The sequence below is a fragment of the Parasteatoda tepidariorum genome, chromosome 9 (assembly GCF_982258835.1).
Source record: "Parasteatoda tepidariorum strain Cologne lab strain chromosome 9, Ptep-v5.0, whole genome shotgun sequence".
Classification (NCBI taxonomy): Eukaryota; Metazoa; Arthropoda; class Arachnida; order Araneae; family Theridiidae; genus Parasteatoda; species Parasteatoda tepidariorum.
The window spans coordinates 5,685,552-5,702,782 of NC_141763.1; the positions used below are offsets into that span (position 1 = coordinate 5,685,552).

General features: G+C 31.6%; 1 protein-coding gene and 1 long non-coding RNA gene across 2 annotated transcripts; both read left to right on the plus strand.

The window, feature by feature from the left end:
• Positions 1-9,282: 9,282 nt before the first annotated feature.
• LOC107447653 (coiled-coil domain-containing protein 22 homolog) lies at positions 9,283-12,010 on the plus strand. Its single transcript, XM_016062619.5, has one exon. The coding sequence runs from the start codon at positions 9,856-9,858 to the stop codon at positions 11,680-11,682; it is 1,827 nt and encodes a 608-aa protein (XP_015918105.2). The 5' UTR covers positions 9,283-9,855; the 3' UTR covers positions 11,683-12,010.
• Positions 12,011-13,497: 1,487 nt separating this feature from the next.
• On the plus strand, positions 13,498-16,070 carry LOC147803276 (uncharacterized). Its single transcript, XR_015428990.1, has 2 exons — positions 13,498-14,720; positions 14,944-16,070. It is a non-coding gene; the product is annotated as an uncharacterized LOC147803276 (long non-coding RNA).
• The last annotated feature ends 1,161 nt before the right edge of the window (positions 16,071-17,231 follow it).

Genomic DNA, 17,231 nt, shown 5'->3' on the forward strand with positions numbered 1-17,231 from the left:
GTTTGCAGATGAATGATTGAGAGGAGGACGAGAAAGATTGTATCGCTGTCCAGTCCACGGTGTCTCTAGCAATGGTTCTTTTGTGACTCATCTACCAGTAATAACTAATAAATATTATGGGTTGCTTCTGTTTGTCCCAATCATCCTAGGTCACCCCACATAAACAAAACATTTCTCTATTTACTTATGCTCTTTATAGGTACAGATCACGATTTTCGGTTCTTCCAACATCGAACAGTTGTTGCGCCAACAAAGTTTTTATTTGATTAATATTTTTAACACATTTCTTTTTGTTAAATGGAGAAAAACTTTTAATTTGTATATGAATATCAAAGAATTGTCCGAATTTTGTTGAATTCACTTGTTACAAGACCACACTGAAAAAACCTGAAAGATATCTATATTTTTGTGAACAGTTCATACAAATTTTGTAGTAAACTATTTATTAATTAAGCTATAAATTAGTTTTTTCCAAAATGGCGAGTGTGTAAAATTGTTTTAATAATTCTCTAAATAACAACGAACACATTTGAAGAACTTATTTTGGACTTTTGCTAGCAACTTAAGTGACAATATTAAACAAAGACATTCTTGTGATTTGTATAGTTTTGTGTGTATATGTGTTTATATATATATATATATATATATATATATATATATATATATATATATATATATATATATATATATATATATATATATATTGTATATATATATATATATATATATATATATATATATATATATATATATATATATATATATATATATATATATATATATATATATATATATATATATATATATATATATATATTGTATATATATATATCTGGTGGACAAAATTAAGAGATGGAAGACATTTTCCCAAATATCTCAAAAAACACTGAATATAAATAAATGAAATTTGGTGTGGATATAGCTTATTCCATGATAATAAAGTATGCAAAACGAAAATGAAAGTGCCATTCACTAGCAAGACCTATTTCCAATAAATCCAATGTAGTCTGAACTTAAGGATAAAAGATGACAATAAAAGTGAGGGTTGTACAGTGTGTGTTGCCTCTAGTATGGTATATGGTCACCCCTGACAGACAGACAGCATGCACAATGAGTATGCATGCTGTTAATAAGGGAGTTAAGGAGGACTTGTGGAAGACTCACCCATTCTTCCACCAGAGTAATTTTTAACTTTAGAATGGTTCTGGGGGGAGGTTGGCGCATCGCAATAGCTCTCCCAAGAGCATCCCAAGCATGCTCAATAGGATTCAGGTCAGGGGATTTGGCTGGCCAATCTATTCGCTGAATATCGTCGCTTTCCAGATACTCATCAACCATGAGAGCCCTATGTGGTCACGCATTGTCGTCCATAAAAATGAACTCAGGGCCAACAGCGCCCCTGAAAAGACGCACTAGGACCTCCTGCCTGTACCTCTGGGCATTCACGGAACCATTGTCAAACACATGGAGCGGTGTGCGGTATCTTGCATGTGCGAAAATGCTTTTCATTCTCTTAATTTTGTCCACCAGTATATATATATATATATATATATATATATATATATATATATATATATATATATATATATATATATATATATATATATATTAGCGTTTCTCAATCTAGTTTGAATGAAAGCATGAGTACAGGAGGCAATTTCAGTAATTTTTTCTTCTCTTGAATATATGATTCCCTCCAATACTTGATTGTCTTTCATTTTTAAGGAGGACTATTACATACGAAAATGTATAATATATAATTAGATACAAAATATACAAATTTATACAAAATTGTAAATTATATAAAATAATATATAGTTTAAATTATATAATATTATAGATACAAAAATTATAAATTTAAGCGGATTTTACGGAACCTTCTGTACATGAATTTAAATGCTTAATATATCATAATTTCACTTAAATGTAATTATCGTTTAATAAACAAAACATTTCTTAAGTAAATGTAATATTTATTACATCGTGATTATATCAATTATCTTAATAACCTATATATTATCCAAAAGGAAGGTAGGATATACTTTTTAGGTTATAATGCTACGTAAACTTAAAAAAAGGAAAACGTGAATGAAGTACATAAATGATGGCAAATGAATGTACATTGTACTTGAATAAAGTACAATGTACATTCATATGCCTTCATTTATGTTTGTTGCTTTCATTTTTTTGCTTCAGTAAATATTACTTTCCTTATCTCATTTTTCATAAACTGTGGTATTTTATTCTAAATGACCTGAGTGCAAATGAAGTTTTAAAATACTGTATTGAAAACAAAACTAACTTATGTATTCTGTCATAATTGGATTCATTTTATGGAAATTTCCATTCAAGTTTCCAAAACTTGTGATGAATGTTAAAATTTATTTTTATTGACATGTACTACTTATTCACTGATGTTTAGTTACTACTTTTTTTTTTCTTCAAAAATATTCATTATTTGAAATAGGTTGAGAAACACTTGTATAAATTAGTTGTAAAAGAAGTGTCTTTATGTACAACATTCAGTATTGCTTTGGCAAAAAATAAAAATGTGCCAAACTGTTCATATTAAAGTTGTAATTATTAAAGTGAATGTATAATTACCAAAGTGTTATTTTTTTATTTATTTATAATTTAGCTGTCACAATAATTAAAATAATGTACACAGAAAGGGGCGTATCAGGGTCGTTTCACCGAATTACCCGATTCCTGGTCAAGTTTGAATATTATGGGTCTATATTAAGGTGAGATATAGGGCCATGTTGAAATACAGAATATTGACATAGAATTTCTTCATTTTAACGTTATTGTATATATGTTACAGTTAAAGTATATAACGCAGTTATTTCATAGAATACCTAGTTATTCCATGAAATAACTGATCGTGTCCGTTAAAGTGTGTAATATGCTACTAATTTGACACTTTAAATAGTTATTCTAAGAAATAACTAGGTATTCTATAAATTAACTAATGAGAGACAGTTAAAGTGTAAAATAAACAATTTATCTAAAATAAAATAACTAGGTATTCTATAAATAAACTAATGAAAGACAATTAAAATGAAAAAGGAGCTAATTTATTTAATTTATGCAGCGTATAAATGGTATTTATGGAAACGTACAATAAAATCACTTGTTACAACAAGGATTACTAAAATGACACTTGGAATTACAAAGAACATTATTTCTAAAGCAAAAGCATTTTTTGTTGACACACTGGGTTTTACACGAACATTTTTTAAATCCCTGACCAGTACCTAAACTTTGAGCTGTAGCAACCGACCGGTATTTTACACTTTAACGGACTGAAGATCATTATTCTATGAAATAACTAGTTAAATCATAAAATACAAGAGAGTTTTACACTTTAACGGACACACTCAGTTATTTCATGGAATAACTAGGTATTCTATAAAATAACGGATTTCATACTTTAACGGTAACATAGTATATACATACATAGTAACCTATAGGGCAACTTTGTCGGCCCCCTATTAGGCCTATAATTATTTCCATTGGCAGGGTACACAAGTACCCGGCAATATAATACGTAGTCTAGTCTGAATATTATGGGTCAATATTGAGGTGAGGTATAGGGCCATGTAGTAATATTGACTTCGAATTTCCTAATTTTAACGCTTATGGTGATGATCAATCATATTACCATCAACCAAACCATAAACTAGAGTGTCAGTCTCTTCAGTATGTGAATAAGGTTTACGGAATGGCTTTCTTGTATAGTATGGGAACTGAACAATAACAAGTTTCCTAAAGTTGGGAAGAAAGTTAGAAAACTTCCGGTGTATTCCTCCGCTTATGTTATGAGGCGATGCGTGGATAGGCTTAATATTCTAGGAAGTTTTATTATTGTTATTTGTGATTAAATGTAAGCGTAATTTTACCATTCGTAAGACATTCCTATAATTTACAAATATTAACTGGATCTAAAACAAATTGAAGAAAATTAATACTAAAACATAAATAAAGAGTAAGATTAGCCAAGTTTTGAACGTTATCCATTATTTTACTATATATATTTGTGTAAAATATCACCGTTTGATACTTTTTGGGTTGCATCATAGCATACTTGCGCAAGTTTTTTCCGAATTCATTTGTTATTTGTTTCGTTGAAATTTAAATATGAATAATGCGTTACATTGTGAACACTATTAGTATATTAACCGCTTCCCTTACCAATTTTTTTGAAGAAAAAAAATGCAAAATATCAACATTTATGCATCTATTTCTCTTACACGGCGACAAAAAAAGTCTTATTACTACTCCCGGAATGGCAACGCTGGAAAATCGACCCATGATTGCCGCTAAATATGTCACATTCCAAATCTAACTGAGGTGGCTCAACATATCGAGCTTTTGAAAACGGAAACTGAAATAACCAGAGAGAGCATTATCAGCTGCGGCAATCTCGTACTATTAAGCTAGGCAGAAGTGAGTAGTCTTTGTCGATAGATCTCTATTTTAGTATTTTGTCGAGAGCGCTTTTTTTCACGAATTTATATATTACGAATTTATTTGACGATTTTTGATTTATATCACGAATTTATTTGTTTTATTATCGTTATTAGTTATTCATTGAAAAATGAGTCTCAGTGGTGGTCAGAGCCGGATTATACCTTTCGTAGGCCCTAGGCATAGCCGTTTTTGGGCCTTCCCCTACTCCTCCCCTCTTTTCAAAATATATGCAAAAATTTTCTTGCATATTTTTTTTTTTTACATTTTTATTAATATGGATTTCAATTTACAAATTTGTTTATCGAACTTTATCTGCCAAAAATCGCAAAAAAGTAATATATTAGATCATAAGATTCTGCAAAATAATTTATTACCGAAAAATATTATATTTTTATTTGTATCTTCATAATTTTATGCAAAATACACTTGTTGTTTTCAAAGCTGAATTATTTTTGTCAAAAAATTTTTTTCTCCCAAGTTTTTCGTAGGCCCTAGGCACGTGCCTAGTGCGCCTATAGGCTAATCCGGCCCTGGTCGTGGTGTTACGCTTTAAGATTTTATACTACAGCACATTTCTAATTGGTTGAACGAGTAACATGTCATTTATTTGAATTCAAATTTATTTTAATGACTTAGTATTTACTAAAAAGATGTAATTTAAAAAAAGTTGTTATATGGATTTGAATGATTTTTGAATTCTTAGAATTTTGTGCATTTGCAATGTACCTAAGTTAGTAGTGAGCGAAGCGAGCTTGGTTTGCGAAGCAAACCATGTAAGATTGCGTAGCAATTTTCGGGGGTTGGAGAGCGGCAGCGAGCAGGGGGAGCAGCCCACTAGTATTTTTTTATTTTATTAATAAATACCCGGGACTAAAACAAAACATAAGTTCTAGGTTGAAATTTTAATTTTTTTATGCTTAAAAAATATTTAATTTACTATCAGTTTACTATTCCAAATTATCTCGGGCAAATGAAAAAAAGTCAAATATGTGTCTTTGTATATGTTTGTATATGTTACATATGTTAAAAATCATCTGCATTACTTTCGCTCGCGAGGGCTATTTTTTTACTCTTTTTTTTCTACGTAAATTCATCCACCCTCGTTTATACAATTGTACAAAACACGTCTGCAGTCCCACAAATAGCAAAACTCCCAAACAAAAGTGGGCTTCCACTCACAGCAGATTATTATTGGTGACCGCAACGCTCGAATACGCCATCTGGGAAGAGACTGGTTTCACGTCTTTGGCCCTTCTCCCTTTCCTCTCCTCTTCCTTTTCAGTTGTATGGGAATGCACTATGGTATTTTCCCTTTTTATTTAAAAAATAATGTTTTTTAGAATATCCATGATGCTTTTCGTTAGAGCTATGTTTAATGTAGTTTTCAGTCCCATATAGCTTTCCAACTTAAAAGTTTTTAATCTATATGAAAATCAAGAGAGAAACTAACGTACTTCCTTCCTCTATGACTCTCCACACGCTAATGGGGAAAAGCATACGATGTATTGTTATAGGTGGAGAGTTCTGCTCTATGTCACCATTTCGATCGCCGCAATTAATTATTTTTTTTGCTTCCGGCCGAATAAAAACGTGATAAAGCAAAACGTATTGAAGAATTCTGCTATGCCCGAGTTTACTAGGAATAATAAATACTAGTGGGCTGCGCCCCCTGATCGCTAACGCTCGCCAATCCCCGAAAATTGATACGCAATCTTATATGGTTTGAGTCGCAAACCAAGCTCGCTTCACTCACCACTAACTTAGGTACATTGCAAATGCACAAAATTCTAAGAATTCAAAACAATCATTCAAATCCATATAACAACTTTTTTTAAATTACATCTTTCTAGTAAATACTAAGTCATTAAAATAAATTTGAATTCAAATAAATGACATGTAATTCGTTAAACCTATTAGAAATGTGCTGCAGTATAAAATCTTAAGATAAAATTTCTAAAACTGATATCTCTTTAAAAAGGTTAAAAATTTGGCTATAATTAAGTCTATTAAAAATTGTAATAAAGCGCTTTCGACGAAATACTAAAATGGAGATCTATCGACAAAGACTGCTCACCTCTGACTAGCTTAATAGTATGAGATTGTCGCAGCTGATAGGGTGAATTTCGGAAGAGATCACATTTGGTGAGAATGCTCTCTCTGGTTATTTAAGTTTCCGTTTTTAAAAGCGCTATATGTTGAGCCACCTCAGCTAGATTTGGCATGTGACATATTTAGCGGCAATCATGGGTCGATTTTCTAGCGTTGCCATTCGGGGAGTTGTAATGAGGCTTTTTTTGTCGCTGTGTAAGAGAAATATATATATAGATTTGCAATATATACATACTCATTTGGCGATGTCTGGCGAGCATCTTGTGACGGAAGCTATACAGGCGAGCAACATTACCCACGCCAAACTGCCACTGATACCTGTTTATAGAGTGTGCCACATTCACACAACACACAGAGAGAAACAACCATGCTCTGAGCGGGATTCGCTCCCGCAGTCGTTGACTTCACAGTCAGGTACGCTAAACGCTCTGCTACCTGAGAAGTATAAAGTAATTCAAAGTTCTTTCTCAGACCAAAAAAATATTTAAAAATATCTTTATAGTGTCCGCTAAATGACCTCTTCAAATATATAAACAAAATATGTAAACAAAACTTTATAATATGTAATCAAAAGAATTCAATGATTGAAATCTAAATCGAGAGTATAATCCTTTAAATGTAGGTTACTCAGTAATTATTAACTTGCCTCGTATCATTTGAATCACTAAATTATACTTATAAATTACAAGTACTTTTGCACATTATTTTACAATAATGAATAGTATGTATAGTTAAAATATGTAAATAAATGAAAACAGAAGTTAAATTCTATTATAGAAGAATTTTTTCTTTTCTTTGATAATTGCATTGTGTGTCAAGCTGTAATATCCAAGCTATAAATAAACAACAAAAACAAAAAAAAAGACTTTACGACTTAATGTTCAAGCACGAAAGTATATTTAATACTATGAGATTGCGAATTGGCAGATTAGATTACATTTGAAAATTCTAAATTTATATATAGTTGCTAAATTACTTAGTGAATATCTGACTGTGAATGAAACGAAACAAGAGATTTAATTTAATTATAGATTTTGATTAATACTCATGTAACAAAAATACGATAGATCTGCCATTAACCTAAACAATTTTTGGCATTATATTAGCTTTCCGACTTAATTTTGATCCACTAGAATACCCAGAAAGCATGTAAACCTTACGACAACCTTGCTTTTTGCTGAGCATACAAGACTTTGCGAAAAGAAAGCTTATATTGACCTAGATTTAAGATTATTTACACCTTGAGACAGGCTTTAATAAAGGTTTTTTTCACGCTTAAAAACCCCAAGTCAACCTCGACCTAAGGTTTTTGTATGGAAGGTTTCTTTCCAAGGTTTTGGATGAGGGTAATGTGCGTAGAATAGAGCAGATTGTCACGGATCTCGTTTTAAGAATAGAAGGTTTACACGTAAACCTCATTACAAACCTTTTTAGGTTTACATTAAAAAGTTTTTGCTTACTGGAAATAAACCTTATTTTGCTATCTGAGATATTGTAACAGTGATTTCATTAGCAATAAATCTATCAACCACACTATCAGTGGCGGATCCAGGGGGGGGGGGTCATAGGGGTCATGACCCCCCAAAATTGAAAAAAGTAAATAAAAGTAATATTTTTTTTTTTAATAGTTTACAAAAGAAATAAAATATTTTAAGACTTATTTAAGGGGTCATATACAACTAGGTAGGTCGGAAAAATCTATTTCCCCCCCATCTAATTATGGTCTTCACTGTTTCAAGAATCATAATCCAAAAGATTAAAACGAGATTCGTTATAGCTTCATTGTAAACATTAATAACTCTGCCAGTTAGTGCAAGAACAGCAGAACGTTCCTTTTCAACTCTTCGACGTCTCAAAACTTGACTTAAGAGCAACTCAAAATCAAAAACGATTAAATGGACTCGCATTGTTAAACATTCACCGAGAAATTGATTTAGATGATGAAAGAATCATTGACAAATTTGCCGAAGTTTCTAAAAAACGCATTACATATATTATTTAAAGATTTTGAATACTTGAATTATTTATGTATGAAAAAAAATAAATGAGAACACTAGCATTAAAAACCCAAGTTTTTGTTTTTAAAAAAAATATTTAAAAAAATGTTTTTTTTTTATAAAAAAAATTTATTGAGGGGGGATCTCAGTCTATGACCCCCCCCCCCCTCAGGAAAAATTTCTGGATCAGCCACGGCACACTATATGGATGATTACTGAAGTTCCTTGAACAATGTCAGATGTTTTATTAGTAACTCAGTATATTATTAAATATCCATATGTGAATTTTATTTAAACATTTATTGAACTTCCCTAATTAAATAAAGAAAAATAGAAAGATCAAATTTTTAATTCTTGCTAGAGACATAACATGCGACATATAATGTTTTTGCTCCACTAATAAACTTAACTTTCAATTTTTACAACGGACAGTAGATTGTTTCAAGAAATCGGTAATGGAGAAACTATTGTTTCACTTTAAAGCACAGATCACTTACTTTTTGCTATTTTGCCCATGATTATATCATTGACCTAGATTCCATGGTGAACACAACTACACAGTACTGTATTATGACATCTTTGAAGAAGCATAATTTACGATTACTCTGCAGTGTCTGCAGTAACGTTTATAAAAAAAAATGAGCATGTTCCATTTGCCAAAAATAATGACGGCGCAATAATCGTAACTTTTGATTACTTATCGAAAGAAGTAGAAAATAAATCCCACCTAAGTATATTAACATACAGATATCATAATTGAATGAAGGCACATTTTCAAGATCTATTCTCGATCATGTTTCATGTTTCACATCAGAAAGACTGAAACGCATTAAAATATTTCCAGTTAGTGCAATATTTGCAGGAGCCAGAATTCCATTTGCAGAAATTCTGCATTCTGGAGCCTGCAAGTACTGTATAATACTTTATTTTTTAAATATTCGATTTTAACGTGAATAACAACACTATTTTAACATCGGATTCAAAGCACGCAACTGATACATGTTTCCCACAGTATTTTATCACATGACGTCGCTGTTTTCGTTACTGTTGGCAAAAACCTACTTTCACTTCCACTCATCTTTATCATTAAAGTTCGTGAAACTACAACTCCTCCTTTTTTGTTTTCGTAAACACTACATCGTTTTCAGTTCAGCATCTTTAAAGACGTTGAATTTCTTAAATGCTGATATGTCATAATGTGATATTCATGTATGTTTTTTTTAAAAGATTAATTTAAGATATTCGAATACCAATCTCACCAGCAATTATTATTAAAATGGAAGAAGTGGATGAAATTGTTCTACATACACTCCGCCAAATCGGAAGTGATCTTGGCGAAATAAGTAGTCTTGCGGAATTCAATACCTCGATTGCTATTGAAAGTGTTATTCGGTGTTTGAAATTGATCAACCCTTCATTGGAATTGCCGAACCATGTTCCTCAGAATATGTCAGCTCGATATCGTTTGGGTTCTACTCTTGCATCTATCTGTACGGAGCTGGGCTATAAAGGTGAAATAGGCTATCAGACTTTTTTGTACTCCAACGAGTCTGATTTACGAAGAATCTTTTTATTTCTCTTCGAAAATTTACCTAAAGAAAGTGAAAAGGCCTTGGACGAACCATTAGATAAGACAGCCTTAATAATTAAGGAAACCGGTGTCTGTCTCACTAAGAGTTTGAACGATCCGTGGTTACCTAATTACTGCAAGCTTAAAATTAAGAGTGGAGGTAAATTTTTTCAGAAAATTCCCTTGTTTTCTAAATTAAAATTCAAGACTAGACATATAAGTTATCCTTTCAATCATCTCCAGTTAAATAATAGTGCCAAAAATAATTACATCAAAAACTATTTACAATTGTCACCAAATCAAGTGAATTCCAGATTGTTGCTGCAACCTTCTATACTGGAATTTAACACTCACGATTACATTAAACAATATGTCGATGAATTGGATCAGGATGAATTAACCTCTGTCTTAAATAAAAAGACGAAAGTAAAAAAGATGGTTAATGAGTATTTAGTGAACGCCGTTCAGCAAATGAAGGAGACGCCGACAGCCTATCTGAGCGACTTCACTACTGAGGCAGTTCAAGGTGGTTCCAGATTCACGCACTCACTCCAACTGCAATTCACTCCAGAGAAGAAAGGCGTCGGCGTGCCGGCCGGTGAACCGCCCTCGGAAAGAGACGATTTGGAGGAAGACGATCGACTGAAGCGTGAAGCGGAGGAAATGCAAGAAAAAGTGGACGAACTTACCATAAAATTGGAAGACCTGCTGTCGGAGAATAAATCCTATGAAACTTTATCGGACAGTTCGATTCAGTTAATCAAGAAAGATCAGATGAATCTGGATGAGCTAAAGGAACAGCTCAGAGTTAAAAAATGCACCCTGTCTCTGTTACCTCAAGCTGAAACCAATATAGATAAACTTCAGGATCTTATTGACGCCAGTTCCCAAAAGCTCGTGGCGCTCGCCAAACAGTGGGAGCAGCACAGGGTTCCACTCATCGAGCAGTACAGGGAGTTGAAAGAGTTGTCTTCACGCCGCCTGAACGAAACACAGCGCAAATTGGAAGAAATAAAATCGATGAGGGAGAAAATCCGCAAAATCGGAGGAGAGGCGAGGCAGAAGGAAGACACGTTCAAACATCTGATGACCGCTTACGAGAAACTCACCAAAGACGTCAACCGCTCCGCGTACACTAAAAGAATTATGGAAATCGTTGCCAACATCAAGAAGCAAAAAGCAGAAATCGATAAAGTGCTCTTCGACACGAGAAATGTCCAGAAAGAGATAAACAAATTGTCTGGGAAACTGGAGCGGACTTTCACCGTGACGGACGAGCTCATTTTTAAGGATGCGAAAAAAGACGAGGCCATTCGTCGAGCTTACAAATACTTGGCTTCTCTACACGAAAATTGTAGTTCGTTAATTTTGATAGTGGAAGATACGGGTGCCATTAGTAGAGAAATCAGAGAATTAGAAGACCAAATTGAGCAAGAGAATCAAAAGAAAATTGCAGATACTCTTGAGAGGATTACTTCTGATTATAAACAAATGCAAAGGGAAAATGCTACACTTCTTGCTCAACTTAAATAACTTTGTTGTTTTAGGAATTTTTTTCAATTGCTTTTGTTAGTTAGAATTTCTTGAATTTGAGATGCACAACCTACGACCAAGACTTAGTCTATAAAAGGAAAAATGTGTCGCCATCTGCTTTTCAATAAAAAATTAATTGGGAATATCTAGATCAGTGATTCTCAACCTTTTTTTATGTGGCGGCACACTTTTAACAATTTCGAAATTTGACGGTACATAATGAAAAAAAAAAAATAGTTTAAAAGTTGTTTACTTACCTATAATACACTGTGTTAAATAGTCTGTGATAATAATTTTGAATGTGAAATAAAATAATATGTACTGCAAATGCACGTTTATTAAGGGATTAATTATTTCTTTCTGACTAATTTTTATTAGTTAGTAACAGTTACTTTTTTTGCTAGTTATTAATTGTTTGCTTGTTTTCTATAGTTATTAACTTTTAGTTTTTTTTACACTTTTTATTATTTTTTTGTGAATTATTATTTTTGCTAATTATTAATTGTTAGCTTATTTTTTGTGAGTTATCCTTTGTTAATTTGCTTTTATAACTACTTAGCTTACTTTAATGATTAGCCTTTATTTCCGTTGGAACGTTAATATTTAACTTGTTGTAGCCTTTGTTAATTATTTTAATAGTCATCAAATTTCCTACTTATTTTAACACTTTTTAAAATTGTGTGTCAAAGACAATTAATTCTTATTTTAAGATTGTCAGAGACAAGACAATCGCCGACAAAGATGTTCACGCGATTGAAGCGTGGAAAAATTATAAAAAGTATATATATATATATGTACAATTTTCTTTAATTTAAACTTTACTCGTAATAAAAAAAAGCATTATAATTTTTATTGTATCATTTCTAATATTTGGCGGCACATTTTAAGAATTTGGCAGCACACTAAAGTGCCGCGGCACAGTGGTTGAGAATCACTGATCTAGATCAATAGTAAAATAAAAAAGATAATTTTTTTTTTAAAAAAATAACAATTTCAATAAATACAGTAGGGAGTCGATTATCCGGAACGATCGGGACCATCACTATTCCGGATAACTGATTTTTCCGGTTTTCTGAATCGCCACAAAAAGCCGTTTTTTTTTTTATTGTTAAACCCAACTAAAAAAATTTTTTTTTTGGAAATAATCTTAAAAAGAAGAAAAAACGATGGAGTAATACACTAATGATTATTTCCAAAATGATGGTAAGGTAAACATCTTTCAGAAAAGAAAGAAAAATCCTAAAATCTTATGAGGAAAAAAAATTTTTTTTTTTTTAAAATGGCGGGAAAATGTATCGAATTTTGTTCCGGTTTTCTGATTTCCGGATAACGGGTTCTGTACTGTACTTAAATTTTTTTTAATGCCGAAATGTAGGTACTTATTAAAAGATTGGTATTTTTCAGTTAGTCAGGTGTGACTAACTGAATTAATGACTATTTTTTGAAATTTGATCTATTTCCGCAGGTGGCGAAAATCTTTATCAATATGCGAAACAATAAATATGTACAATACAGGGTGCGTAACTTTTTTAAAAAGTGCTTTAAGGGACTTATTTTTGATTTACCTACTTTAAAAGCCCTTAACGGTACTTTTTGTTTCATATCGATTGTCATTCTAAATTACAAAAAATGCATGATTTTCACAATTTTCTCTGCAATATTTATCAGAAACTAGTTATTTTATCATGATTACGTAAATTTTTTGCAAATATTTTTGAATTTGATTGATTTTATGTTTATAAATTAAGAACTTTAAACAATAATAATTTTTATTACCACACAGATCCCTACTATGATTTTATTTGGAAAGTAGTTAAAAAAAATTTTTGAGTGCTTAAAAAGTACTTAGAATGTGCTTATTTTTTTGTTGAAAAATCTGGCTACGCACCTTGTAATAGTTTTTGAATTTTTGACGCAGAGCTAAAATATTTTGCAAATTTACTAACAATTCTAACTGAAAAATATCAAATATATTTTAATATCTTGACATTCCAATTTTCTTTTTTTAAGATTTTCCAACCAAAATATGTTTAAAACATTAATAGTTTAAAACTTTATTAAATAATTAAAATGTAATTTATTTATGCATTAAATGCTTGTTTTACATGAAAGAGTTGAAAACCTGCTAAAATTAATTTTTTTTAAAAGAAAAAGATAAAGATTGCAAAACTTTAAATGTTTTTTTAATTTTCAAGGATTATTTATGCTTACGTTTTTCTGTATTTTGTCCCTTAGCTTATAGCAAAATTTAATATTGTTCTTATTGCACTTTCTCCCCCCCCCAGAAAGGTTAAAATATATTCCTGCAGCTCTTTTCCAAAAAGGTTGTCTATGTTAGTTAAACAATTATATTTACTGATGCAATTGCATAGTATACTTATTTTCTATCAAACAGGGCCCATGCTAAGCATTCACCGCCTCGCCAAATGCAATAAAATCTTTAATTTCAATTAAAAAAAAATTGTGTTTTAGCAACAGTTTGGGCAAACAGTTTTTCTTCCGAAAAAAAAAATATTCCTCTCAATCCTGAAAATAGGGGTAAAAATGAATTGTTTCTGACAAATCCGGTCGTTTTTATTCGATTGTAGTTCTTTCCTTTAGATACATTGCATAGGTAATGTAGGCAGCAAGAGAGATTATGTAAGCATGAAGCAAACTACGATAAAGTGCAGATTAGCACGTTCGATATCCAATCACTCGATATCGCGAAACGTAATTTTTCCCTACCATTTACAATAAAACAGGTTAAGTAGTCGCAAGATGCCTATTATCATCCAACCATTTTTGCAACAAAAAAAAATGTGTTTATTAAAATAAACTCATAATAAAATTTGAAAACTAAAATGGTTGCTAAAATAAGAAAATTTAATTTTTATCTTTATAGATTACCACTCTCCCCTTTATAGAGCCCCCTCCTAAATTTTGGTAAAAAATCTCTGTGAGCAGATTCTTTACTCACAGAATAGAATTAAATTATTTAAATAGCACCTCCATCTTTTGTTTTCTGAATGATTATGATTGCAACAGTAAAAAAAAAAGTAATGTAAAACCATTAAAATTCTTTAAGAACTAAAAAATGAAATGTTTAATTTCAAATGTTAAAAGATAGTCCAAATCTAAGAAAAAAATTTTTTGTTGTTGTTGTTTTATATTTATTCTTATAATACTGCTCTTTACTCACAGAGTAGAATTAAATTATTTAAATAACACCTCCATCTTTTGTTTTCTGAATGATTATGATTGCAACAGTAAAAAAAAAAGTAAAGTAAAACCATTAAAATTCTTTAAGAACTAAAAAATGAAATGTTTAATTTCAAATGTTAAAAGATAGTCCAAATCTAAGAAAAAAATTTTGTTTTATGTTTATTCTTATAATACTGCTCTAGTCAAGAAGTTATCACAACCTATTTACCTGAACGGCAATAAATAACATCTACATTTTTCATTGCTCATTTACTCCTCCCCAACCATAAAATGACCCTTGATTTAAATTTGCTTTTTATAAAATAGTTAAAATTGTTATTTGAAGTTTTAAATTGGAAAGATTAATCATTAAAAAACTGTTAAGATTTGCCTTTGGCTAAGATTTTTGAAATTTGGGGTCTGTCCAGACATTTTGTGAAAGGTCCGTTTTTGTAAAATTGTGAAAAAATGACTTGTAATTTGTGAATATAAAATAAACGTTAAGTGACAATCTTTCAACCAGGGTCCTGCTTTTATGAATTTGTGCAAATAGGGTCCGGTTATTGCAAAAAAAATTTCAAGGAGTTTTTAAATTGTAAAGAGATACGAGATTATGCTCAGCACTGTAAAATCATAATAAAAAAATTAAATTTTCAAAAATAAACAGCAATTGCTGCTTCTAAATTTGAGATAAAGCGTACAAATATTTGGTATTTAGCCTATACTGCTGAACGCAGAATATTCATTTCGTACGAATAATGGAAGAATCGTCTGCCGAAGACAAAACTTAATTCGTTTACATCCATCTTTCTTGTTTTCTGTCCTGGGAAGAGTTTATTCAATTACCAAAATAATAATGAAGATAAACAAATTTGTGAGGGGTCCGATTAAAAGAAAACTAATTTTGCGAAGGGTCCGTTTTTATGAAAAGATATTTTGTGAGGGATCCGATGACGGACCCAAATTTCTTCTAAACAGACCCCTGACTTTTGATATTTGTCTAATTAACTGACTAATAATTGGAAGTCCTCAGTGCAGGTCCTGATTTATTGCTAATATTTGTAGAAATTATAGTAATCAATTTAACTTTTCAAGCATAAATTTTGATTTGTTTGAAAAGAAAAAAAAATATCTGTACATGTTTGTTATATTTGTTTTCATCATTAATTTAATATGATATTTGTAAATTAAAGATAGTTCTAATATTTATGTTATTTTTTTTTTTTAACACTTGTTAATAAATTCACCATAGTTCATTCAACGGAAAGATTGATTAGATGATAAAAAAATATTACTTGGCGACGGAATCGTATGGTTGGCTAAACAGGTGACAAATATTTGTTACCTTCTTTATTGTGATTTGTTTGTTCCAAGTCTCCTGCTTTTTAACGAAGACTCCTGTATTTTACTACTATCTCTTGTTTACCCGTATATTCTGAAATTTCTCCGTATTTGAAGAAATTTAAGAAAAATAAAATTTCGGCAGTAAAATATCTGCTGATGGCCAAAAATACTTCTCATACTTTATTCTTCAATAGTGCTATTACCAGTACTGCAGTATGTTGAGTGTTAATAGTTTCAGTAGGGCCGGGATAGCCTGGTTGGTAAGGCACTGGGCCCATGTCCACAGGTCGTGGGTTCGCCGCCGACTTCCCGTGTAGTAAATGGCGACTGATGCCTGATAAATCTGTCGAGGTCACAAAGTTCTCGTAACAAATCAGGGGATACTGATCCGGGAGTCTTCAGGATTGCGATCAAAATTACAAGGATACGGAGTTGAACATTGATAGTCGTAAACTCAGAATTGTTTCGGCTGTTTGACGAAGCTTATAAAATAAAATAGTTTAAGTAGAGTTGTGGTGCCTTGTCTTCTGGGTTTGGGTTTAAAATGACAAGGTTACGGAGTTGAACATTAGTAACCATAAATCCTAAATTAGGTCCGTTGTTCAACTACGGTTATAAAATAAAATGCTTTATGCGGATAGTTTCGATGCCCTGTGGGTTGGATTCAAAGGTTACGAGTTGGAACATTGATAGCCGTAAACCTAAAATGGAAAGCGCCGGATATGGAATACAATAAATATATTTTGCTTGGAACGGTTAGAAAAGGATTGAAATTTACATGAAGCACAGAGCTACAAAAGAGTCTTAACTGAGCCATGATGGCTCAGGATGTAGAGCGTTAGCCTTCCAATGAGGTGAACCAGGTTCGAATCCTAGAGATGGTCGGTCGAAAAGAATTCCGCATCCGGCGTGCGGCGACCACAGTGCTGACGTTTCCGCAAATGCGGGTTTCTCCCAATACTTGATCCAGGAGTTCCCTTGTTTTCTGAATTGGGTTCAAAATTACAAGCTACAGAGTTGAA